Here is a 27,681-nt window from a genome sequence, read left to right as displayed (position 1 = left end):
GACATGAAAAGATCCTTCCTCAATGTCATTCATCATTAGAGAAATACAAAGTAAAACCACAATGAGATATCACCTCATATCTGTAAGAATGGTTACCATCTTTACATTGACAAACAACAAATGTTGGGAAGGATATGGATAATAGGGAACCCTTGTCCACTTTTGGTGGGAATGCAGATTGGTGCAACTACTGTGGAAAACAGTGTGGAGGTTCTTCAAGAAGTTTAAAATGGCACTCCCTTATTACCTTGCCATTCTACTTCTAGGTATATATCCAAAGAAATCCAAAACAGGAATTCAAAAAATATATTCACCCTTTTGTTCACTGCACCATTATTTACAATAGCCAAAATATGAAAAAACCCAAATGCCTATAATAAACAAATGGATTTAAAAAAAAACTGTGGTACATATATACAAAGAAATATTACTCTGTCATAAAAAGGTTGAAATACTGGTAATTGCAAGAGCATGGATGGGCCTGAAGAGCATTATGCTAAGTGAAATAGGTCAGTCAGAGAAGAACAAGTACCATATGATTTCACTTATATCTAAAATCTAAAGAATAAAATAAACATTAAAAAATTGAAACAGAATCATGGACACAGAATGGTAGGCAGTTGCTAGAGGGGCTGGGGTTTGGGGGGTTTGGTGACAAAAGTGAAAGGATGAAGAACACCTTATAAAGTATAAGATTGTCTAACCACTATGCTGCACACCTAAAACCAGTACAAAATAATAATGAAAATAAATTAATTTGTAAAAAAAAAAACAAAAACAAAAAACCCCTCCTTCTAAAGCTTTCATTACCTGGTCCCTATTTGGGTCTGAGAAAGAGGCACAAAGGAAACATCCAATCACACTTTCTATTTGGAGTCCAGTTCTTATAGGCCCCACTCTATATTATCTTTTCTCCTACCTGAACACCCATCATCATCCAATACACAGGACTCATCCATGAATCTTTCCATCCATTTTCTTGCACTTTTTCTTTCAATTTTTCATTCAGCAGATATTTATCAAGATCCAATGAACTGCCGTGCTGGGAAAAGTACAAAGGCCATGGTGTTGGGTAAAATTAATACAGTGCTTTCTGAACTAAATTTACAGTTGAGGAGACAGATTATAAATACTAAGTAAAGAAATAAATATTTATTTACAAGTGATGAAGAATATGAAAGAAAAGAACAGAATGCCCTTACAAAAAAGGAGGCTAATGAGGTGGTCAAAGATTACTGAATAATGAGAAGAAGCCATCGGGGTGAAGATGGAGAGAGGGCATGTGGAGGGCAGAGTAAGGCCCCAACTGGGTGTCCAAGGCCCGAGGTGAGGAAGCTTACTACATGGAGGCACCTAGAAGTGCTGGTGGGTGATTTTGCACTTTTCTCCTTGTTCCTTTTTCTTGCTTACCACATTGTAATCTGTTGATGTCCTTCTTAAAACCATTGCCCAGAGAGGAATGGAGTATTCTTGGTAACATCAGATCTGCAATGAATGAGCCAACTGTTCTTGCCAGGATCCAGAATCTGTGCTTTCAAGTGCAGACTAAGACAGTGATGTGAATTTTACCATGATCTTCTAAGGGACACTTATAGTTTCCACAACAACGTGTGCTGTTTGGGTTACTAAGATGATTGCATAGTATTCCTTTTATAGTAATTCCTCATTTTTGCAAAAAATAAAAATAAAGAGAAAGGCATAATATTTTCATAGCTCCCTGAATCTTCAGTACACATAAAAGGAATCTCACACCCAGATGGAAATTTGCCCCATTATACCAATTCTCTAAGTCATGGTATTTACGCCATCCCAGACCTACCAGTCATGGAGGAGCTAGACACCCCACCTACTGCGGCAGAGCTCAGCAAAGCCATCGACCGCCTCGCTTGCGGGAGAGCACCAGGAAGCGACGGAATCCAAACAGAAATCCTAAAGAGCGGGAAACCAGTCCTGCTACAGCCGCTCCACCATCTACTCTGTCGCTGCTGGAAGGAGGGTTACATCCCCCAGGATATGAGAGATGCCAACATTATCACCATGTACAAGAACAAAGGAGACCGCAGCGACTGCAACAACTACCGGGGCATCTCTCTCCTCAGCGTCGTCGGCAAAGTATTCGCCCGGGTCGCTCTTGCCCGCCTGCAGACCCTTGCTTCCCGCGTCTACCCAGAGTCCCAGTGTGGCTTCAGAGCTGGCCGTTCAACAGTGGACATGATCTTCTCCCTATGCCAGCTGCAGGAGAAGTGTCACGAGCAGCATAAACCACTCTACCTCGCCTTTATCGACCTTACGAAGGCGTTTGATCTGGTCAGTCGAAGCGGTCTCTTCAGCTTGCTACGGAAGATTGGCTGTCCACCACATCTGCTTGCTGTGGTCATGTCCTTTCACGACAACATGCACAGCATGGTGTCCTACAACGGCGCAACCTCTGAGGCCTTCCCAGTCAGCAGCGGAGTAAAGCAGGGCTGCGTCCTCGCGCCTACGCTGTTCGGAATCTTCTTCTCCATGCTCCTCCAATACGCCTTTAAGGACTGCAGCGAGGGTGTCTTCATTCACACCAGATCCGATGGCAAGCTCTACAACCTGGCCCGTCTACGAGCCAAGAACAAAGTCAAAGAGGTGCTCATCCGTGAGATGCTCTTCGCCGACGACGCAGCTTTGACATCACACTCCGAAGAGGGACTCCAGCAGCTAGTCACTTGCCTTTCCCACGCATGCAAGGAGTTCGGACTAGCCATCAGCCTGACGAAGACGAATGTTATGGCTCAAGGCACGGGGATTCCCCATGCATCACCATCGACGGGTACACCCTGGAGGTTGTCAACGACTTCACTTACCTCGGGTCCACCATCTCGAGCTCTCTGTCAGTCGACTTGGAGGTCAATCGGAGAATCGCCAGGGCAGCCACAGTTATGGCCAAACTGAACCGGCGAGCGTGGAACAATTCCAGCCTCACTGAGAAAACCAGACTGCGCATCTACCAAGCCTGCGTACTTAGCACTCTCCTCTATGGCAGCGAGACGTGGACCACCTACGCAAGGCACGAAAGGAAACTCAACAGCTTCCACATGAGGTGCCTGCGACGCGTCCTGCATGTTGCCTGGCAGGATAAGGTCCCCAACACCGAGGTGCTGAAGCGAGCCAACATGAGCAGTTTGCATGCAGTTCTTAGTGAGAGACGCCTCAGGTGGCTCGGCCATGTCAAAAGAATGGATGCAGGCCGTATTCCCAAAGACCTCCTCTACGGCGAGCTAGCAGAAGGCAAGAGGATGACAGGGCGCCCAAAACTGCGGTTCAAAGACATCTGCAAAAAGGACATGACACAATGCTCCATCAATCTCAACACATGGGAAGTTCAAGCAGACGACCGCCTAGCCTGGAGGCTCGCGGTCAGGCAAGGTACGTCACGTGCAGAGGCTGCGCGCAACGAGGAGGCGGTCCAGAAAAGATCGAGGCGGAAGCAGCGTCAACAGCAGCAACAACGGCCATCTGCCTTCACCTGTAACAAGTGTGGCAGGGATTGTCACTCCCGAGTCGGACTGCACAGCCATTCTCGGCGGTGCAGATAGACTCTCAAGAAGCTACGCCATCATCTCTCGAGACGGACGGCTGCCGACGACGACGACGACGACGGTATTTACCTGAATTTATCTGCTTCCATCACCAGAATATTTACTTTGATTGTCATGGTCATATAGCCATATGCAATAAGAAGTAGAAGGGAACTATTAATTTATGCATTAAGTAAATGTGTATCTAGTATTTACTCCACTCCGGTCATTGTGCTAAACCCTCGGAATACACTGGTGAACAAGACATGGCCATTGTTCTCAGGAAATTTCTAATAGATTTGGAGATATTTTTCAAGAAAACAGGTAGTTCATTAGGATATAATATGTATAAGAATGAATTAAATATCAACAAGCCATAGGTGAACAAATGAGAATAGATTAAGACTGAGGGGGTGGGAAGATTCAGAAAAGACTGATAAGAATGGCAAAATAACATACATTATAAGAAGAACAAGATACATTTTTGCTGTACCCTCTTAAACACAATTGATTTTATGAGATTGGCAATTAGTCTTGATTAAGTATTTCATTCACTTACAGAAATAAAAATATTTCATAACATCACACAAGAAAATAGAATAGTCTATATTTTTGCAAAGTCAGCTTCTTTCCCAAAGAGATTTGCTATCAATTGTTAGAAAAGTTACTAGTCTTTGCTTGGGAACCCAAGTGTATTATCAGAGTAAGATGTAGAAAAACAGAATCATTTGAGGTAATATATGCAGAAAGAATGAATGTAGGTTATTTAGGTATTAGAGAAATAGACTCTAGTCAAGGTCTCTGGAAACAACCCCAGAATAGCACTGGCTCTCCAAGACACTGCCTCTGCCTCACTCATGGAGGCCACATGTGACACAGCTGAGTACAAGAATCTCATACAGTCACTATCATCCAGAGACCATGAAGCTGCTGCACGGGCCAAAGCAACTGCTTCTTCCACAATGGTAGTGACCAGCTATGGCAAACTAAGTAGGTCACTTCCACCACCACTGCCTGATGATGCATGGAGCAAGTGTGTTGATGCTAAGGCACTGTAGTAGGAAAGCTTGATTTCTCAAAGCCATGCTTGCAACAGTCACAGGCTAAATGGCAGGAGGATTCCCACTTCTTCATTCCCAATCTTGCAAAGGTACATCTAAATGAAGGGATTAAATTTGTATCCAGAACATGGATGCACAGAAACCTGGGATATGTGACATTTATGGACCAAATTCTGCATTAGAGTAAAGCATTGAATAGAAGGAAAAGACTGAAATGCATGATGAAGGCCAAGCTATACACCTCACCACACTGAAGAATGGCAGTCTCCAAGCTCTCTACCCTGAGGTTAATTTTTGGGCATTGTTCATCATGTCACAGACTCTTTGTGAGTGGAATGTTTATGTGATTAGAGGGATATTTAAAGCCCCCTTGATGCAAGAGGGTTATATCTACCATTACTACCTATGTGACTTTAGGAAGTTTATTTAATCCCTCTGCATTTTAGCTTTGTCATTACAAAATGCAGGTAATAGTAGCACCCACCACAAGTTTCTTGTGAAGATTACATGATCTAAGACATATAGTGGTCTTAGAATAGTGTAGTATCTACTCAGCAGCTATTTCTATTCAGTCTAGACTAAAATAGGTCCCTCTATGACAAAGCACCATAATACTTAATACGCAAAACCACTAATGATAACTTCAAACATTACCTTAGGTCAGTATTAACTATAATTTTCATTATTCATTTCATACAGAACATGTAGAAATATATTAATTTCATTAAAAATTGACTTCTGGCCAAGATGTAGGCATAGGTAGATGTGCTGCATTTCCCTCCACAACTAAAAAGCAATACAACTACCTCAAAACTGGAGAGAACCAGAAGTTCCAGAAAAGCAAGCTGCATGGTAGTCCAACAAACAAAGATACAAACAAGAAATACTCATCCAGGCAGGTAGGAGGGGCTGAGCAGAGGTGGAGAAGACATGGTGTGGTAGCAGCAGCTGTGGCCAGCCAGTGAAAAGTGAAGTAACACATTAAAGTAGGAAGGGACATGTGGGGAGCACATCCAGCACCAGACCAGATGGGACAGCTCACGGTTCCAGCACTGGGGAAAATAAAAGCTGCATTGTTTCTGACTGTGAAAACTAGTGGGGGTTGGGGCAGAGGAAGATACTGCTGGTCTCTCAGCAGAGTCCACTTGTTTAGAGGGCCCCCACAGTCCTAAAACATCTTCAGACCCACCAGCTATGGGAACCAAAACCAGGGTGGAACCAAAACCAGGACAACTGCTAGAGAGGTGTCAGTCCCATACAGGAAGTAGAAGTGCCTGAAAAAAGGGGAAAGTGCTGAGCAAGCAACACTGTTCCCTCTCAGATCCCTCCCCCACATACAGCACCACAACGTGATGAAACAGGTCACCCTAAGGCTCCACTCCTTAAATGTAGCTGGTGTGACAGCTCTACCTCAGGCACAAAGGTAAACACAGGAGCCTGTCAGAATGAGGACACAGAAAAGTATGGCTCAAAAGATGGAATAGATCAAGGTTCCAGTGGGACAACTAAGTGACCAGGAGATAGCCAACCTAACAGATGAGGAGATAGCCAATTTAAGAGATGCAGAGTTCAAAACACAGGTAATAAAGATGTTCACAGACTTGACAGATATGCTTGAGAATGGTAAACACATAAGGGAAGACGTTAAGGCTATGCTAAGTAAATGAAGAAAAATCAACACAAAATCAATGGTGAAGAGAAGAAAGTCAGGGTTCAAATCAATGATGTGGCGCATAAGGAAGAAATAAACAGTCAACCAGTACAGAATAGGAAACAAGAATTTATAAAAACAAGGAGTGGCTTAGAAACCTCTGGGACAACTTTAAACATGTCAGCATCTGAGTCATAGGGGTGCCAGAAGGAGAAGAGGAAGAGCAAGAAATGGAAAACTTATGTGAAAAAATAATGAAAGAAAACTTCCAAATTTGGGGAAGAACATGGACATACAAGTCCAGGAAGCACAGATTCCCAGACAAGCTAGACCCAAAGAGAACCACACCAAGACACGTCATAATTAAAATGCTAAAGGTTAAAGGTAAAGAGAGAATCTTAAGAGCAGCAAGAGGAAAACAGAGTTAGCTACAAAGGGGTTTCTATAAGGCTGTCAGCTGATTTCTCAAAAGAAACTTTGTAGGCAAGAAGGGACTGGCAAGAAGTGTTCAGTGTGGTGAAAATCAAGGACCTACCACCAAGATTACTCTATCCAGCAAAGCTATCATTTAGTATGGAAGGGCAGATAAAGTGCTTTCCAGACAAAGTAAAGTTAAAGGAGTTCCTCATCACCAAGTCCTTATTATATGAAATGTTAAAGGGTATTTCTTAGATGTCCAGCCAGTAGGGTAATCAGCTGAACTTGGGTCCCAGGAACCAGACCCCCACGGTTGTATGCTTAAACCAAGCAGAACAAGGAACTTGACCTAACTGTTATTCCTTTCAGCAGTGACCTATTCCTTTGAGCAATGACCTGGGGAATAGTGGAAAATTATTGTCTATACAAGCTGTATTTCTGTCCAAGTTCCTGCACCTGAAATGCTTTATAAACCCCCAATCCCTAAGATCGGGGCTGTCCACCTAAGTCCGGCTTGTGGACGGGTGGGCAGTAGCTGGCCAGTTAATAAAGGCTCTTTAAATTCTAATTTGGTTGTCTCCGACTGTTTGGTTCTCGCACTTGCTCCATAACAAAATGTTAGGGGGACTTGTTTAAGAAAAAGAAGATCAAAACTATGAACATTAAAATGACAATAAACTCACAGCTATCAACAAAAGAATCTTAAAAAAACCCTAAGCAAACCAGAATAGGGACAGAATCATAGGTATGGTGATCATTTTGGAGGGTTATCAGTTGGGAGGGAGAAAGGGGAGAAATGGTGCAAAGATTTAGAAGCATAATTGGTAGTTACAAAATAGGGAGAAGTTAAGAATAACATAGAAAAAGGTGAAGCCAAAGAACTTATCTGCACAACACATGGACATGAACTAAGAGAGGGGTGAGATTCCCAGAGGAAGGGGGCTACTGGGCAGAGGGGAGCAAAGGGAAAAGAATTTGGGACAACTGTAACAATATAATAAAATACTAAAAAATACTTCCTTAAAATTATATTTGTTGTATGATATTTATTTCTTCTAGTATGTAGAATTCTATCTCCTGTTCCACAGATTTTAGTAGAGAAAATATCTGCAGGTCATTAAATATTTTAAATTGGAAAGTCCTAGTGAAGCTTACAGAAATAAGTGTATCTAAGAAACAAAAAAAGATTTTCTCTTGCTTTGTCTTGAAAATGAAAACTGCTTTCCATTCCCTAATCTATAAGAGTGTACAGCAAAAAGACTATTTCTTTTAAGAGCAGAATGGGCAAGTGAGCCCAGAATCAATTAAAAGTAGTATTGATGTGCAACCTAGGGCTCTTTTGCCCTAATAAAAAATACACCATAGCTTCCATTTATCAGAAGAATTTATGCCTTCTGATAACCAAACCTCTTTAGAATCTCCACAATTCTCCCACTATGGCTAGACAACGGCTTTATTAAATAACAAACCAGGAGATCAGGAAGAATCTAGTCTACTAGTCTTTTATATTACTAAGTCAAGTGTGTAGTAGCTCTGCTCTCTTGTACTGGGGAGGAAATCTAAGAATAAACAGCAGAGGAAGCCCTCAAAATCAATGCCATTTTTCTCCTTGTGTGGTTTTTCCCTCAGATTTTTTCTTTGAAAACAAGTTTTCTAACTGGTTGTTCCTTAATTAGGAATTACAGCTTCTGCATTTCTATATTTTAATAGGGTGCCTGATGTAAAAGGAAAACTTCAGTTCTTCAAGAGTTGATGTCCATAGGAAGCATTCTGGGAGTTTCTAGGTAGGTGCAGGTGTTTAACCAAAGAGACTATTTTGGCTTTTGTCCTGAAACATTAAATTTTAAGGCTGTGTACATTAATTTTTTTTATTAAGGGCAAGGGTTGAGTTTCTGTATTTTATAATACCCCATGTGGGCAGCTGCTCCTCATGGTTTAGGGAATTGTAGCCCCAGCCTGAGCATGACTACCACCAGCATTTGGCTGTGCTTGTCTTTAAGTCTCAACATAAGGCTGTGTGTGGAACATAACTGAAGACCACTCAGAGGGTTGCCGTGGAAATTGGAATAAAGAATGCTTATTATCCTGGCTGGTGTGGCTCAGTGGATTGAGCATCGGCCTGTGAAACAGCGGTGCTGGTTTGATTCCCAGTCAGGGCACATAACTAGATTGCACATCAGGTGCCCAGTTGGGAACGTGAGTGAGAGGCAACCACACAGTGATGTTTCTCTCCCTCTCTTTCTCCTTTCCCCTCTCTCTAAAAACAAACAAACAAATTAATTTTTTTTAAAAAGAATGCTTATTATGCTTCAGAACTTGCTATGATTTCTTTATCATTAATGTAACATAAACAATCTCTAGCAAGGAGTGTATGAAACCTTGCACCTGGTGCCGGTGTGGCGTCAAGATGTTTTTTAGATCTTGACATAGACTGGTCATTGTGCCCCCTGTACTGATACATGTAATCTTTTACTGTCAAACGCCTAAAAGCTATTGATGACTTATGAATTCTGACCTTGTATCTCTCGTGTGTATCCTCCTCAATAAAAGGCATGAGGGATGAAGGGCTGGCTGCTGTTCTCCACTAGAGAGGCAGCCACCTTCCTTCCCCCAGACATAATGAAATCCTGGGTAAAGTTTGTTCTGCCGTGGTCATGAAGCCTCTGCTGAACAGAGCAACTTCCAACCAAGCCTAGGGTGTGTGAGACACCTCCGCCTCAATCCCATAACTCCCAGTGTGTGGTTTCCCAAAATGGAGCACCTGATGGACAAATATTGGGGAATAAGAATGCGTTTCTTGATCAAGAAGGTGTAGGAAATGCTGAGTTAAACAAAGTAAATTTGCATACTCCAGGCTTGTCAAACCTGTAAAATATATTGCGTTTTTAAGACTGAGTTTTCCATCTTTATTTAATTATAGGAAACTTTTCCCACAGGGTGCTAACAGAAATCCACTGAAACTAATATGGAGAATGAGTGTTATTCATGTGGCTATAATATTCACCCATAATTGCACTCATTCTACTATATTGTGTGAGTGAAAAGTGGATTAGAAAGCTTTAACATTTGACTGAGAAACACTTCCAGGAAAAAACAAACAGAAAAATACATGAAAGGCTAAGGAATATTAAAGAAAAGGAAATGTGTGCACATCTGGAAAATGAAAGTCCTAAAAGACCAAATGTGCATAAAATTATTTTGGTTAAAATACTAGTCTGTTGAAAGAAAAGAGATTGATATGGTTAAAGTAATTAATGGTGGCAAGTAAATATAAGCATGGCCTAAGAAAGTGTTTCTCAATCTTGAGACTATTTATATTTGGGGCCAAATAACTGTTTGGGTGAAGCTGTCCTATACATTGCAAGATGTTTGGTGCAGTACCTGGCTTCTACCCAGTAGATGAAAGAAGATTCCCCAAGTGTCATCCAAAAATGTCTTTAGACATTACCAAATGTCTGATAAGGGTAAAATTGCCTTTTCATTGAGAACCAGTTGTCTCTGAGTAAGGTAAATCAGTGTAAGAACATCAAGTGAATGCTTAACTTTTAAACCAATAGATCTATCTAATGCAAAGCAGAAAAGAAAAGAAAAAACAGAAAATGTAGTAAATAAAAACTATAGATTATTTTAAACAGAAGATCAAATCAGTGATTTTTAATACAAGGTAGAAGAAAACATCCAATCAGAAAAACAAAAAGAAAAAAATTAAAAATAATAATACTTATAACTTTCCGACAACATCAAGTATAACAATATTCACATCATAAAGGTAACACAAGGAGAAGAGAAAGAGCAAGGAATTGAAAACTTGTTTGAAGAAATAATGAATGAAAAATTTCCTAACCTGGTGAAGGAAATAGTCATACAAGTCCAGGAAGCACAAAGAGTTTCAAACAATATGAACACAACAAGGCCTGCATGAAAACACAACATAAATAAAATGCCAGATGTTGTTATTCTTCATTTTGTTTAAGTGGTACATCATGTCAATAGATTTGTAAATGTTGCACCAACCTTGCATCACAGGAATAAATCCCACTTGATCATGAAGTATGATCCTTTTAATGTATTGATGAACTTGGTTTGCTAATATTTTGTGGATTTTTGAGTTTATCTTCCTAAGGAGTATTGGCTATTGGCCTGTGATTTTCTTTTTATGAAATCAGTGTAATCCTGGCCTTGTTAAAACAAAACAAACAAACAAACAAACACAACCTTGGGAGCCTTCCCTTCACTTGAAATTTTAGAATAGTTTTATAAAGATAGTCTTAATTCTCTTTTTTAATCATCACCTAAGGATATGTTTATTGATTTGAGAGAGAGAGAAGATTAGAGATAGAGACACTGAGAGAGAGAGAGAGAGAGAGAGAGAGAGAGAGAGAGAGAGAGAGAGAGAGGGAGAGAGAGAGAGAAACATCGATGTGAGAGAGAAACTTTGATCAGTTGCCTCCCATATGAACCTGGACCAGGGATCAAACCCACAACCAAGGTATGTGCCCGGATGGATATTGAACCCACAACCATTTGATGTATGGGAACATGCACCAACCAACTGAGAAACCTGACCCGGGCTTAATTCTTTAAAATTTTGGCAAAAGTCACTTTTAAAGCCACCAGATCCAAGACTTTTACTTGCTGGGAGGTTTTTCTTTTTCATATTCAATTTTGTTAATAGTAATAGCTCTGTTTAGATTTTGTTTCTTCTTTATTCAGTCTTGGAAGATTGTATGCTTCTAGGAATTTATCTATTACTTTCAGGTTGTCCAATTTGTTGGCATATACTTGTTTGTAGTATTTTCTTATACACCTTTGTATTTCTGTGATGTCAATAATCACTTCTCTCTCCTTCTGATTTTATCTGGGTACTCTTTCTCCCTTTTCATTTTATGCATGAGCTGGGTTAAATGTTTATCAATTTTTAAATCTTTCCAAAAAACTATCTTTTGGTTTAATTGATCTATCATGTTGTTTTTCTAAGTCTATTTCTTTAATTTATTTTTATTACCTTCTTTCATTTACTTTTATTTTTATTTTTAACTAAAATTGTAGTTTATTCTTTATTCTATTTAGTTTTCCCCCTTTGCCTCCCTCAACAAAGCTCTCCCCTCTCCCACAGGCAATGCCCACACCAATGCACATGTCCATGGATCATATATATATGTATATATATGTCATTTGGCTAATCCCTTCACCTTCTTTTAACCAGTCCACACCTCCCTACTCCCCTCTTAAAGCTGTAAGAAGTCTGTTCCATGTTTCTATGGCTCTGATTCTACTATTTTGTTCATTTGTTTATTTTGTTCATTAGATTCCACATGTGAGATCATATTATATTTGGATTTCACTTAACTGACTTATTTCACTTAGTGTAATACTCTCCAGATCCATTCATGCTGTTACAAAAGGTAAGAATTTCTTCTTTTTTTCTGCTGTGTAGTGTTTCATTGTGTAAATGTACCATAGCTTTTGAATCCACTCATCTACTCATGGGCACTTGGGCTGTTTCCAGATCTTGGCTATTGTAAATAATGGCGCTATGAATATAAGAGTGCAGATACTATTTTGAATTGGTGTTTGGGGATTTTTAGGATATATTCCCAGATGTGGAATTGCTGAGTCAAAGGCAGTTCCATTTTAATTTTTTTTTCTGCACATCCTCCCCAGCATTTGTTTGTTGATTCATTGATGACAGCCATTCTGACAAATATGAGGAGATATCACATTGTGGTTTTAATTAGCATTTTCCTGGTGATTATTGACATTGAGCATCTTTTCATATGTCTATTGGCCATCTGTTTGTCCCATTTGGAAGAGTGTCTATTTAGGTTCTTTGCCCATTTTGTAATTGGATTTTTTGGTGTTGAGTAGTATGTATTTTTTATAAATTTTTGATAATTTTTTTCTGTGCAAAACATTTTACTTTGATGTAATCCCATATGAATACTTTTTCTTTTGTTTCCCTTGCCTGAGGCGATAAAGCAGTTAGGAGTATTTGTTGCAGGAACACAGATCTCTGGGTAGGGGCATTTCATGCTCCTCTGCCCAGCTGTCCTGTGACTCAGGAGATGATGAGCTGATCTTGTCTCTGCCTGCGGCTTTAGGCTGTACAGGCCACTGGGTCATGGAATCTTGAGAACAAAGAGGTCTGTTGAGTACTCCATCTGCCTCCTTGTTAATAAAGTCTTAAGTTGGAGCTGGTCTTGAGGATTAGTGGGTCTGCTTTGTATCCTCAATAGGTGCTATCTAAACCATAAGTTACGCTGGCTGTATTTTACATATTAATGATACTTTGTAAGAATTCTTTCACTTGCAAAAATTCTTTTATTGTTGGCTGTAAAGCTCACACCCCCTGTTCTATTTTTAGTAACTTTTGAAATCCTAATAAAAGGACGATGAGGCTTCCTGCTCTCCGCTGATGGTCAGAACGAGCCACAGTCCTCCGTTCGTTACTGGCCAATCATCCTGCTTGCTGGATTTATCTCAGCATCCACGATCATATTCAACACTTCAGTACTGTTGTGAGAAATGTGGGAAATTTTACTGCCTTATTTTCTCCTAGGATTTTTATGGTTTCAAGCCTTAACATTTAAATATTTCACCCATTTTTAGTTCATTTCTCTGTGTGCTGTGAGAAGACAGTCTAGCTTCATTTTCTGCATGTATTTGGCCAATTTTACCAATACCATTATTGAACAGACTATCTCTATCCCATTGTATCTTCTTCCCCATTTGACAAATATTAACTGACAATAAAGATAAGGGTTTATTTCTGGGCTATGTAGTTTGTTGCACTGATATACATGTCTGTTTTTATACCTGTATGATGTTTTTTTGATTACTATGGCCTTATAGTATAGTTTGATATCTGGTACCATGAATCTTCCAAGTTTCTTCTTCTTTCACACGATTACTGTGGCAGTTCTAGGTTTTTTGTGGTTCCATAAAAATTTTGGAAATACTCGTTGTAATTCTGTGAAATACGCTATCAGTATCTTGATAGGAATTGCATTGACTCTATAGGTCGCTTTGGGTAGTATAGACATTTTAATAATGTTAATTCTGCCTATCCATGAGCATGGTATATGTTTCCACTTATTTGTATCTTCAGGAATTATGTTCTTTAGTATCTTATGATTTATGAAGTACAGTTTTTTATATCCTTGCTTACATTAATTTCCAGGTATTTTTGATACAATTGTAAAGAATATTTTTTCTCAGTCAGGGCACATGACTAGGCTGCACGTCAGGTCCCCAGTTGGGGGTGCAAGTGAGAGGCAACCACACAGTGATATATCTCTCCCTCTCTTTCTCCTTTCCCCTCTTTCTAAAAATAAATAAATAAACAAACAAAAAGAATATTTTTTCTTACATTCCCATTTTGATGGTTAATTTATGGAGTATAAAATGTAACTGATGTATGATTATTTATCTTGCATCCTGTTAGGTTACTGAATTCATTTATCAGTTTTAGTAATTTTTAGTAGAATCTTTAAGGTTGTCTATATACAGTATCCTGCCTCTGGCAAATGACTACAATTTTACTTCTTTCTTTCCAATTTGAATGCCTTTTATTTCTTCTTCTAGTCTGATGACTGTGGCTAAAACTTTCAATGCTATGTTGAATAAGAGTAGTGAAAGCAAACATCCATGTCCTGTTCTCAATTTTAAGGGAAATGTTTTTACTTTTGCCCATTGAGTATGATGTTGGCTGTGTGTTTGTAATACATGACCTTTATTTCATTGAGATATATTTCTTCTATACAAATTTGCTGCAAGTTTTTTTTAATCACAAATGAGTGCTGGATTTTATAAAACTATTTTCTGCATTGTTGATATTATCATGTGACTTTTATATTATACGTAATTTTTATGAAATATATATTTATTGATTTGCAGATATTATACCAACCTTGCATCATGGGAATAAATCCCACTTGGTCATGGTGTCTGCTCTTTTCAATGTATTGCTGGATCCAGTTTTCTAATGTATACTGAAAATTTTAGTATATGTGTTCATCAGGGATATTGGCCTATATTTTCATTTCTTTGTAGCGTCTTTATCCAGTTTAACAATTACGGTAATTCTTGCCTCATAAAACGAGCTTGGGAATCTTTCTTTCTATTCAATTATTTAGACTAGTTTAAGGACAGATGTGATTTCTTTGTATGTTTGGTAAAATTCAGCTGTGAGGACATCCAGTCCAAGAGTTTTGTTTGTTGAAAGTTTAATGATTACTGCTTCAGTAGTAATCTGTCTATTCACATTCTCTGATTTGTTCTGATACAGTTTTGGTAGACCTTATTTGTCTAGAAATTTATCCATTTTATTCAGATTGTGCAATTTTTTTGGCTTATCGTTGTTCAAATTATTATTTTTTTAATTCTTGGCATTTCTTTAGTGTCACTTGTTACTTCTATTTCATTTTTGATTACTTATTTGTACCCTTTTTGTTTTTCTCAATGAGTCTGGTTAAAGATTTTTCAATTCTGTTTATCACTTCAGGAAACTAGCTCTTGCTATTATTGATCTTTGTGTATATTTTTTTAGACTCACTATCTTTTATTTCTGCTCTAGTCATTATTTCTTTTCTTCTACTCACTTTGCACTTCATTTGTTTTTCTTTTTCCAGTTGATAAAAGTGAAAAGTTAGATTCTTTACTTGAGATATTTTTTTGTTTGTTTCTTGAGGTAGATCTGTATTGCTATTAAACTTTCTCTGAGGATTGCTTTAGCTGTGTCCCATAGATTTCAGGTTTTTGTGTTTTCATTGTCATTTGTTTTAAGGTATCTTTTGATTTCCTTTTTTGATCTTTTGTTAACCCATTCATTGTTTAGTAACATTATTTTGACTATATGTCTTTATGTCTTTCAGTATTTTTCTTGATTTTTTATTTCTAGTGTTATATCATTATGGTCAGAAAAGATTCTTGATAAGATTTCAGTCACTTTAAATTTATTAAGACTTGTTGTGTGTCCCAACGTGTGTGATATATCTAGAAAATGGTCCATATACACTTTTTAAAATATATTACCTGATCTTTGGGGGTAAAATGCTCTGAATAAGTATATTTAATCCATCTGCTCTAGGGTGCAATGCAAGGACACCATTTCTAATTGATTTTCTGTCTGGAAGATGTATCCATTGATGTCAATGGGGTGTTAAAATGCCTACTATGATTGTACTACTGTCAGTTTCTCCCTTCATGTTCATCAAGATTTGCACTATATAGTTAGGTGCATAAATATTTACAAGAGTCCATCTTCTTGTTAAATTGTATTTTTCAACATTATATCATCATCTTTTACTATATAGTCTCTGGGTTAAAGTCTATTTTGTCAGATATAAGTATTGTTCTCCCAGCTTTTTAAATTTCTATTTGCATGAAATATCTTTTTACATTCCTTTATATTTGTCTCTGTGTTTCTTTCATTCTGATGTGGGTCTCTTTTAGATAGCATATATATAGGTCTTTTCTTATCAACTCATCTACATATGACTTTTGATTGTAACGTTTAAGCCACTTACATTAAAAGTAATTATTGGGGTAGTCAGAGAAGATGGCACCTGTGAGGTAGAAGCCTGCCATTCAGAAGCCTGCCATTCCAAACAAAGGCCTGACATGAGGCATCGCACCTCCCCCTGACCTTAGCTGCCCTAAACTCAGGTGACTATCAGGTGATAGCAACTGGGCCAATTGCAATTGCCAACTTGTTGGCCATATAAGGAGGCAGCTTAGCCTATCCTATGCTGCTAATGTATTCCAAGCCTCAGAACTCCTTAAAAACTCACCTTGCCCTGATCCTAGCTGCTGGTGTCTGTCCTGACTGCAGCCTGCTATGTCACATACTCAGTAAACCATCTTGTTCAGCATTTGGCTGCTGGCCTTCTCTACTTCTGCTGACCCCCAAAACCTATGTGGCCAGTAGGTGAAATCTGAGTCCACTTGCCCTTGCCTATTACTCAGATTCTTGGCTGCTTTTTCTGACAAATAACCTGAACAATCAATGGAATCTTAGCTGATATAAAGTTTGTAAGCCAAGGAATACAAAAAACCGTTCACAAAGGACAGTTTTGAGATTTTATAGGTTGAAAGGGAAAATCTTGTATGTGGTGCCTGTAGCCATGAAGAGACTAGTCAGAAACCAGAGCTTTGAAGCTCCTTCCCTTCCCAAGGCAGAGAACCTCAGACCTAGAATGGGAGTGACTTGGGAGGAATTACAAAGTTGGGGATCCAGGCTATACACACAGTGAGCAACACCTCATAGCTGCAGTGCCAAATGCTAAATGGATAAGAACCAGAGAGAGAGGGGGACTCTACCTATACCTCAGTCACATGGAGGTAGGCTATGGTTAGCTATGACTGTGACAGACTTTTAGCTTTTTGGAGAGGTGATGTGTGTGGAAACCAGACAGTGACTTGATACTGAAGTGGGTGTGCCCAGAAAGACTTCTTAAAAGGGGGGCTGAAGCATTCTTGGCAGGGATCCCATGCACAGCTGCCCTGTCAGCAAAGAGACAAGATTGTGGTTTGCTCCCATTGAATATAGTGGGACAGAGGTCAGAAACTTGCATAGCAAGGGGATTTCTGGGCTCCAGCCCAGTGCAGCTATCAGGCCGGAGGCTGTGCAAAACAGAAAGTTTGGGACTGTGTCTGCTCTGAGGGCAGTGGGCCTGTAACTACATGAGCAAGAGTTGAACACCTGAGGTTATTTATAGCCAGGCAGAGCCACCGTCCTCAGCAGAGTTCATACCTCTGGGAGGGACTGTCTTACCCAGCACCCACCTCCTGCAAGATTGCAAGCACCATATCCAATGAGGAAGCTTTGCAAAATAGGCAGGAGAGGCTCAAGAGTCCCTGCAGAGTGCATACCTGCAGAAGAAAGAAAAACCAATGTCTAAAGGCCCTATTTTGAAATTGTCTCAGGGAGACAAAATATACTGGTTCCTAGGGCCCTATTAAACTGAGACAGCTAGACAGGGAGATCAGAAATTGGTGAAGCAAGGGGAAATCAGGGCCCCACCCTGCCTGGGCTCCCAACAGAGCTGCCATCAACACCAACCAGGAAAGAGCTGACCCTCTTACACAGATTGGCTCTTCCCTTGAAACGGGAAAATAGTTCATTAGAAACTATACATTATTAGAAATAAGCTGGAAGAGATTGAGATGGGTAACACAGACACATGGGAAACAAAGCCACAATTTTCTCAAAAGACTGAATGGTGCCTCTCTAGGGAGACCGAGGGGTCCAACCTTCCAATCACAATAGAATCCCCCTCTAGAGGCAGTTGAAGGTGATACAGGCAGTGCTTCCAGAAGTTGGATGACCCACCCTTGGATCTTGAGCTGATAAAAAGCCAGAGGCATATCCAGAAGAATAAGGCAGAAGGCATACACCAAACTCTGCAGAAACTAATTCCACCTTGTTATTCTTCATAATTAGTATTATTTTTTCTCTTATATGAGTTTTAACATTTCTTCTTTTTCTTCAATTGTATTCCAACTAAGTCACTATTTTGTCTTTTATTTTTTATTCTTTTGTTTTTTTATATTTTGATATATCTTTATTTTATTTTTATTTGAAATCTCACATTATACTCTTCCCTTGTCTTACTCTATTTTAACTTCTTCCTACCCTTTCTTATTTAAAAAAAATTTCCCCTATTTCTCCTTACTTTATCCTCTCAAAATCATTTTTCTTTCCTTTATTCATCTCACATTCTTTTTCTTCTTATAACATTCTTATTTTCTTTCCACCTTTAAAATTGTTTCTTATTTGGCATGGATCTTGTAGTTATTTCTATTTGTCTTAAATTCTGTTCCTAATTGTTTACTATTTTTTAATTTTAAATCTCATAAGTTACTCTCCCTCTATCCTACCACATATTGCCTTCCTCCTGTGCATGCTTGAGTTTGTAATTTTATTTTTCCCTCTTAGTGAGTATTCTATTATTCTCTTCCCTCTATAATCTGAAAATCATTTTTCTTTACTGTAGAATATCATATTCTCTTTTCTCTTTATTATAATATTCTTATTCTTTCTCAATTTTTCTTAACCTTTGCGCATCTGTCATTGTTATTAACACTGTAGTGGTTTTTCTTCAATTTTGTTCCTATTGGTTCACTATTTATTTTATTTTATTTTAAACCTCATATTATACTCTTCCCTTTTCTTACTCCATTTTTCCATTGCCCTTCCTTTTTTTACATATGTTTTAAATTCTGTCTTCACCCTTTTTGTGCCTTGTTTCTGTTCCCTACACTTATTTATTTATTTTTTTTCTGGTTCAATTTTGCTCATTTGTTTGTGTTGTTCATTAGTTTCCTGTAATAGGTGACAGCATAAGGTATTTTTCTTTCGTGTTCCCTACACTTATTATTTCTCCTCTCTCTTCCCTCTCAAAATCATTTTTCCTCCTTTAGTCATCTCATATTCATTTTTTCTATCTTACAATATTCTTAGTCTTTTCTACCTTTATTAATCTTTCCTCAGTTGCTTTGATAATGCTGATGTGGGAGGGGGACATTTTTGCTGACATGAGATTGGTTTTATGGGTAGTTTTGTTTTGTTCTGAAAGAAACTGTACAACAGCATACAAGACATGGTGGAAGTTTTGAGTCTCAGCTGGCCTGAGGGGAAATCCCACCAATAAATCAGCCATCCATAATCAAAGCCTGATTATAACGAGAGGACCAACATAAACTAAATAAAGGGTATCATCTCTAGAGCTTCCAGATCAGAATATCAGAGACTATACCACTGGGTCCCAAAGAGTACCTACCACAGAAAGCTACCCCCACAAAGAGAAGCATTTAAGGCAGACAAGTCTGATATGCAGAAACAAACAAAATGAGTCACCTAAAAAGTGGAGAAAAAGAACCCCATATTGAAAGAAAAGGAAGAATCCCCAGAAAAAGAGCTAAATGAATTTGGGGCAAGCAATCTATCAGACATAGGGTTCAAAATAATGGTAACAAGGATGCTCAAGAAACTCAATGAGAACTACAAGGGATATTATGGGAGATACAAAGAAAACTTAGTGGGAATAACAGCAGCATGAAAAAGAACATAAACACTATGAATAAGAACCAGGTGGAAATAAAGAATACAATATCAGAAATAAAGAAACACTAAAAGGAATTACAATAGTCAGCTAGATGAAGCAGAGGACTGAATCAGTAAGCTGGAAGACAAGGTACAAAAATCACCCTTTTGGAGCAACAAAATGAAAAAAATGCTAAAAAACAACAAGAATACTACAAAGGAGCTTCACAACATAAGATGTAACAACATTCACAACACAGGAATATCAGAGGAGAAGAAAACAAACAAGGGATAGAAAACTTGTTTAAAAATTAATGACAGAAAACTTTTCTAACTTGGTGAGGGAAGAAGACATGCAAGTTCAGGAATCACAGAGGGTCGCAATTAAGATGAACCCAAATGGGCCCTCACCAAGAAACATCATAATTAAAATGGCAAAATTGAAAGACAAAGAGAGAATCTTAAAGTCAGCAAGTGAGAAGCAATTTGTAACATACAAGGAAGCTCCCATAAAGCTATTGGCTGAGTTCTCAACAGAAACACAACAAGCCTGAAGAGACTGGCATGAAATACTCCAAGTAATAAAAAGTAAGGACCTGCAATCAATACAACACTATCCAACAAGGCTCTCATTTAAAATGGACGTCAAATAAGAAGCTTCTAAGACAAAAGAAGGGTAGAAGAGTACATTTCCAACAATCCAGGACTGCAAGAGATGCTAAAGATACTACTTTAAGATAAAGAAGAAAGAGAGAGAAAGTGGAACACAGGTACAAAAGGTAAAAAATGGCAATGAACAAGTACCTATAAATAATAAACTTAAATGTAAATGGATTAAATGATATAATCAAAAGGCATATGGTAGCTCAGTGGATAAGAAAACATGACCTGCATGTATGCTGTCTACAAGAGACCCACCTCAGAATAAAAGATGTGATAGTGAAGGGATCGAAAAATAGCCAAGCAACTGGACATGGGGGAAAAAAAAAAGCTCAAGTAGCAATAATTATATCAGAAAATATAGACTTGGAGAGATGCAAATAAAAACCACAATGAGATACCACTTCACACCAGTAAGAATGGCCATTATCAACAAATCATCAAACCACATGTGCTCGAAAGGATGTGGAGAAAAGGGAACCCTAGTGCACTGCTGCTGGGAATGCAGACTGGTGCAGCCACCATGGAAAACAGTTTGGAATTACCTCAAAAAACTAAAAATGTAACTGCCTTTTGAACCAGCAATTCCATTACTAGGATTATATCCGAAGAATCCTGAAACAGCAGTTCAAAAGAACCAATACCACAGAATTACAAAGGATTGTAAGAACTTACCACGAACAATTATATGCCAAGAAACTGGGCAGCCTAAACAAAATGGAAAATTCCTGAAAACATACAATACCCCAAAGCGGAATCAAGAAGAAGCAGAAAACCTGAAAAGCCCAATAACAAGCACTGAAATTAAAGCATTAATAAAAAAAAAAATCCTGGCACATAAAACCCTGGACCAGATGGCTTCACAGGTTAATTTTACCAAACATTTAAGGAAGAAATAACACCTATCCTTCCCAAAGTATTTCAAAAATTTCAAGAAGAGAGAAGACTCTCAGATGCTTCTTAAGAGTCCAGTATTATCCTAAGTCCAAAGCTGGGTAAACACACAACAACAAAAACAACAAAATTACAGACCAATATTTGTGATGAACATAGATGCTAAAATCCTCAACAAAATATTGGCAGTCCAGATCCAGCAATACATTACACAGTTTATACATCACAATCAAATGGGATTTATCCCAGGGATGCAAAGATGGTATAATATTAGCAAATCAATCACCTAAACAAAATGAAAGAGAAAAATCACATGATTATATCAGTAGTTGCTAAAAAAGCATTTGACAAAATGCAGCACCCATTTATGATAAATACGCTTAGCAACAAGGAACAGAGGGAGCATACCTCTACATAATAAAGGCCATGTATAAGAAACCTACTGCCAACATCATACTCAATAGGCAAATACTAAAAGCACTTTCCCTAAGATCAGGAATAAGACAAGGGTGTCCACTTTCACCACTCTTATTCAACATAGTACTGGAAGTTCCAATCACAGAGATTACACAAGAAAAAGAAATAAAAGGCATATGAATTGGAAAGGAGAAAGTAAGAATGTAATTATACACAGATGACATGATAGTGTACATAGAAAACCCTATGGTCTCCACCAAAAACAAACAAACAAACAACAACAACAAAAAAAACCCTCAGCCTAGTAAGTATATAAGCAAAGTAGCAATATACAAAGTCAGTATTCAGAATTGATGGCACTCTTGTACACCAATAAGGAATTATCAGAGAAACTAAGAAAAAAGTACCAATACCATAGCAACAAGAAAAACAAAGTACCTAGGAATAAATTTAACCAAGGTCATAAAGGACCTATACTTGGAAAACTAGAGAACACTGAAGAAAGAAATTAAAGAAGATACAAATAAATGGAAGCATGTACTGTGTTCATGGATTAGAAGAATTAACATCATTAAGGTGTCTATGGTGCCCAAAGCAATCTATAGATTCAACACAATTCCTATTAAAATACCAATGGCATATTTCCCACATCTAGAAAAAATTCCAAAAATTTATATGAAACCAAAAAAGACTCTAAATAGCCTTAGTAATCCTGAGGGGGAAAAATAGTTTGATGGATCAACAACACCTACTATCAAACTATACTACAAGGCCACTGTCATCAAGACAGTCTGGTACTGGCATAAGAACAGAAACATAGATCAATGGGACAGAATAGAGAGCCCAGAAATAAACCTATGTCTCTATGGTCAATTAATATTCAAAAAAGGGAGCACAAGTATACAATGGAATAAAAAAGAGTCTCTTCAATTAATAGCGCTAGGGTAACTGAATTGGTATGTGCACTAAAATGAAACTAGATCTTCAACTTATACCATGACAACCAGAATAAACTAAATAAATAAATGACTTAAATATAAGTCATGATACCACAAAAGACCTAGAAAAACACAGGCAGTAAAATTTCAGATATCCCCACAGAGCAAGATTTTTTTTTTTTTTGCCTATATATTACCTGGGGCAAGGGAACTAAAGGGAAAAATATAAAGAAATGGAACTACATCAAATTAAAATGCTTCTGCATGGCTAAAGAAAGCATCATCAAAGTGAAAAGGGAACCTACTGAATGGGAGAATACACTTACCAATGATACAAAGGTTTAATCTCCAAAATATATAATGAAGTGACATGACTCAACACCAGGAAGACAAACAACCCAATTTAAAAAATGGGCAAAGGACTTGAGTAGACACTTCTCCCAGGAGGACAAACAGGTGGCCCAAAGGCATATGATAAGATGCTCAACATAACTAGCCATCAAAGAAATACAAATTAAAATCAGTATCTGCCAGAATGGCTAGCATCAATAAATCAACAAAGAACAAATGCTGGCAAGAATGTGAAGAAAAGGGAACCTTAGTGCACTGTTTGTGGAAATGCAGGCTGCTGTAATCACTATGTAATTTCCTTAAAAAGCTAAAAGCAGAAGTGCCTTCTGACCCAGTGATTCCACTGCTAGGAATATACTCTAAGAATCCCAAATTGCCAATTCAAAAGAAGTTAAGCATCCCTATGTTCATAGCAGCACTATTAAAATAATATTCCAAGTGCTGGAAACAGCCTAAGTGTCCATCAGTAAATCTAAAAACTGTGTTACATTTACACAATGGAATACTATGCAGCAGAAAGAAAAAAGAAACTCCTTTTAGCAACAGGATGGAACAGGAGAATATTATGCTAAGTGAAATAAGCTAGTTCAGTGAAAGACAAATACCATATTTTCTCACCTATAAGAGGAATCTAATGAACAAAATAAACTAATGAACAAAAGAACCACAGGTGTGGAAACATGGAACAGACTGAAAGTTACCAAAGGGGAGGGAGCAGGGGAGGGAGAAGGGGAAGGGACTAGGCAAAGAATATGTATAAATAACCCACAGACATGGACAACAGTGTGGATATTGACTGTGGGAATGGGGGTTTGGGATATGTAGAGTAGGGCAAAGGGGGAAAAATTGGACAACTGTCATAGAATGACAATAAAATGATTTAATAAAAATAAGGTAGGGTTAACATTTTAAAAAGTAAACAAAATATGCTTGGAAGGCTATTATTTTACAGATTCTGTTGCAATTAATGGTATCCAAACATTTTTATTTAATAACTGTTTTTAAAACCAATTAGTTTTACCCGTTTGGACATTTGATTTAGCTAGCTAGTAACCACTATTTATATGAAAACCTTAAAAATTATTTTCTGAATGTTTATAATATTGTGTGTATTTTAACAATTCTAAACTGGTTGCAAAACCTTGAAGACAGACAAAAATATTTCCTTGACAGCTAGTTGGATACAATGCCCTGTATTTTATCATAAAAACAGCCCAGGTTATATATAGAATACTCATAACAATCTTTAGTTTCTGTGATATTTGGTGATGTTAAACTTGGCATTGCATGACTGAATGTGTAAATATTTCATTGCAGAGTGAATGCAAAAGCCTGACCTCTGTGAACTTGATGTTCTGACTCTAGTGGCTCCTCCTCACTTTCTGATTTGTAGTGTAAATGCACCAATTTTCACCACACCTGATTCTATCATGGAAAACACATGAAACATTTTTCATGTAACTTATTTTCATAATTTCAAATTTGTGAAATTTATTCTCCAGCACCACAAACCTATGCATTTCCCTTTCAGTCATCATGCTGTTCTTTAGCCCACAGTGTGCTTGTGTTCACTGTCTACAGTGAAAGCAGTAATACAAAGCAGTAGGAATGTTGAAAGAGCAAATGAAAAGAGCCTATGATTATGTAGAAAACAAAAGTAAAATTAACTCCACATAGATGTGCAAATAGTAACAACGTTTGTGTTCAAGCTCACCTCATGCTACTATCTCAAGATTTTCTTCTATGAAACAGAGAGACAAAAGAAGCTAGTATATGGTATTCAGTTAGAATTTGGTGCATAACACATTCAATGGTGCATTATGCATTTTAATTAAATTATAGAGTTTACTAAAATATTAAAGCATATATGAGTGAATTCTGAACACTATACCTGCTGAATGCACAAACCAAATTTCTAAAACCATAATATCTGTAATACACTGTTAACTAGTCTGGCTAAGTGCAGTTCTACTCACCGATGAGATACATGCCAATCCAATCTCCAGCATCTACTTCCTCCTTTATATCCCAGTGGATCACCAAGTCCTGGGAGTATCCTATGGAGTAGTAGGAGCTGCTGACCATGAGTGTGGAACGGCTGTCAGAAGTAACCAGATCGGTATCACTGGTGGAACGGGGGATGGTGACGATGTCATTGGGGCCAGTCCTGATGGCCATGCTGTGGAAGTGGTTAGGGTTGTAGCTGTGGCGAAGTGGCTCCTTACAGCGGCGCCGGTTCTGGGAGTTTCTAGATGGAGATGCCATGGCAGCCAGGCCTAGAAACCTGTTCTGGTACAGATTCTGTGGGGGCAAGCAGACAATTAGCAGGGGAAGAAGATCCCAGCCACAAGGTCACTGTCATTTCACATTAAATGAATGAAGTGCTGCAAGAAAGGAGCTCACCCCCTAAGATGATGTGAAACACAAAAGCATCTTCCTTGAGACAAATGCTGTGGCTCTGGGTTCACATAGAGAAGGCAAGAATGAAAATGTGAGCTCAAGAAGCTGTGCATTTCCAACTGTTCTGGAGCCTACTTCTCCCAGTTCCCCCCAACATGCTTGGTATTAGAAGGCCTGTATGGTGTATAATGGTTCTGAAAGTGTAACTGCCCCCAAACAAAGTGCCATCTCTTAAGTTCTCCACATAAATTCAGTTAGGTTCAATTTATCCTTCCTTAGGGTAAATGATGGTTAATTATCACTAAACATTTTAGAGATTCCTGCAACATTCAAGACCCTACACACAGCTTAGAATTAGAGGTGGTCCCTGCTGGGTGAGATGGTAATCCCTCCTCCTCTTAAGTCTTTCACTCTGCAAAATGTCTGGCCACCTGAATATTCTGTAAGGATATTATATATACTAGTAATCTTCAAGCACCATCATTTTCAATAGAATCCACTCTCAGAGGACTCTGTCTCCATCAGAGCTAATGTTATTGTCAAAAAACATTGCCTCTGGTGAGAATAAAACAATGCATGTGTTTTATTGTTTACAACATTGAGTACTTAAAATGAACTGGGCTGATGCAGGGCAATATTATGATTGTTTTGGATCCAGATAGTTTAGGGGAGGGAGGTATAAGGGGAATAAACAGTAATGAAAAAATAAAATTAAAAATAACAAAAAACAAAAAACATGGGGAAAGGGCATTGTCAGTCAGTCTATAGGCAGCCAAGATGAAAAATTGCTGACCCCATGGACAGAATAACAATAATCAGCACAAAACAGGACCTCCTCTGAGTATCTGGCACCACAGCTATTGTGATTTGACAGCTTAAAAATACACCTCAGCAGAGGCCTTGTGGAACTCATATGGGCCCTCATGGTGGTCCAGGAGTCCCCATCAGCCCCTACCCTTGTGGGCCTCTGAGGTGGTCCAGAAGATTCCTTCTTACCCAGTCCCCACTTGCTCAATAAACTGCTTATACCTTATACCTGGCCTCCAGACTTTCCTTCCAGTGACTGCACCTGACAGGTATCATATACAATTTTTCAATGGATTCATTTTGAAACAAACAAAGATGATTTTGACTTTACCCAAGTGTGCTAAAATCAGGATTTAGGTGCACATCTTGAAAGTTCCTAGCTAAAGTACACAGTATTATACAACTAATAACGTTTTTTTTTTTTTTTAGGCACAGCAGTTGGGCGTGCAGTGGTGGAGGATTGGTTGAGGTCTAGTAGCAGAATCCAGCAGCGGCAGAGTTCACCATGCATGAGTGCATTTCTATCCATGTGGGGCAGGCTGGTGTCCAGATCGGCAATACCTTCTGGGAATTGTACTGCCTTGAATATGGAATTCAGCCTGATGGGCAGATGCCAAGTGACAAAACCATTGGTGGTAGGGATGACTCGTTCAACACGTTCTTCAGCAAGACTGGGGCAGGCAAGCATGTGCCCAGAGCAGTGTTTGTGGACCTGGAGCCCACCGTGGTTGATGAAGTGCGCACAGGGACCTACAGGCAGCTCTTCCACCCAGAGCAGCTGATGACCGGGAAGGAAGATGCAGCCAACAATTATGCCAGAGGCCATTACACCATCTGCAAGGAGATTGTAGACCTGGTCCTGGACCGGATCTGTAAATTGGTGGATCTGTGCACAGGACTGCAGGGCTTCCTCATCTTCCACAGCTTCGGGGGTGGCACAGGCTCTGGGTTTGCATCTCTGCTTATGGAACGGCTCTCAGTTGACTACGGCAAGAAGTCCAAGCGCGAATTCGCCATTTACCCAGCCCCCCAGGTGTCCACAGCCATGGTGGAGCCCTACAACTCCATCCTGACCACCCACATGACCTTGGAACATTGTGACTGTGCCTTCATAGTGGACAACGAAGCCATCTAAGACATATGTCGGCGCAACCTGGACATCGAGCAGCGGCCCACGTACACCAACCTCAATCGATAGGGGAAGGAAATAATACTGATTTTAAGGTACTTTGCATATCTATGGCTGGTAACTAGCTTCTTAGTTATGCAGATGGTTGTGGCATGCCTGGTGCCTAGGAAATGGGAGGAACTTTGACCATAGAGTGATGGTGAAGAGTTCATGGGACCTGTGCAAGATTTCCTGTGGGTAGCCATAACTGGTTACCATTCACAATGCATCACAGGCCACAGTTAAGATTTAAATGAAAGGCAGCAGCCATTGTGGGCTGGGCCATGCAATTTGAAAGACTGCAGAGGGACCCCACCAGCC

General features: G+C 38.8%; 1 protein-coding gene and 1 pseudogene across 1 annotated transcript in view; one reads left to right on the top strand and one right to left on the bottom strand.

Annotated features, from left to right (window-relative positions):
• The window catches only part of HECW1 (HECT, C2 and WW domain containing E3 ubiquitin protein ligase 1), a 576,869-nt gene extending 551,586 nt beyond the window's left edge, over window positions 1–25,283 (bottom strand). The window contains exon 1 of the mRNA XM_090287382.1: window positions 24,962–25,283. Coding sequence (XP_090143508.1) covers window positions 24,962–25,250 — 289 coding nt within the window. The 5' untranslated portion in view covers window positions 25,251–25,283. The remainder of the gene's footprint in view (window positions 1–24,961) is intronic.
• Window positions 25,284–26,697: 1,414 nt separating this feature from the next.
• On the top strand, window positions 26,698–27,390 carry LOC150001852 (tubulin alpha-3 chain pseudogene; annotated as a pseudogene).
• The last annotated feature ends 291 nt before the right edge of the window (window positions 27,391–27,681 follow it).

Source organism: Furipterus horrens, unplaced genomic scaffold (genome assembly GCF_987537825.1).
Source record: "Furipterus horrens unplaced genomic scaffold, mFurHor1.1.pri manual_scaffold_9, whole genome shotgun sequence".
NCBI classification, from domain to species: domain Eukaryota; kingdom Metazoa; phylum Chordata; class Mammalia; order Chiroptera; family Furipteridae; genus Furipterus; species Furipterus horrens.
This window is presented reverse-complemented; position numbering and strand designations above follow the sequence as displayed.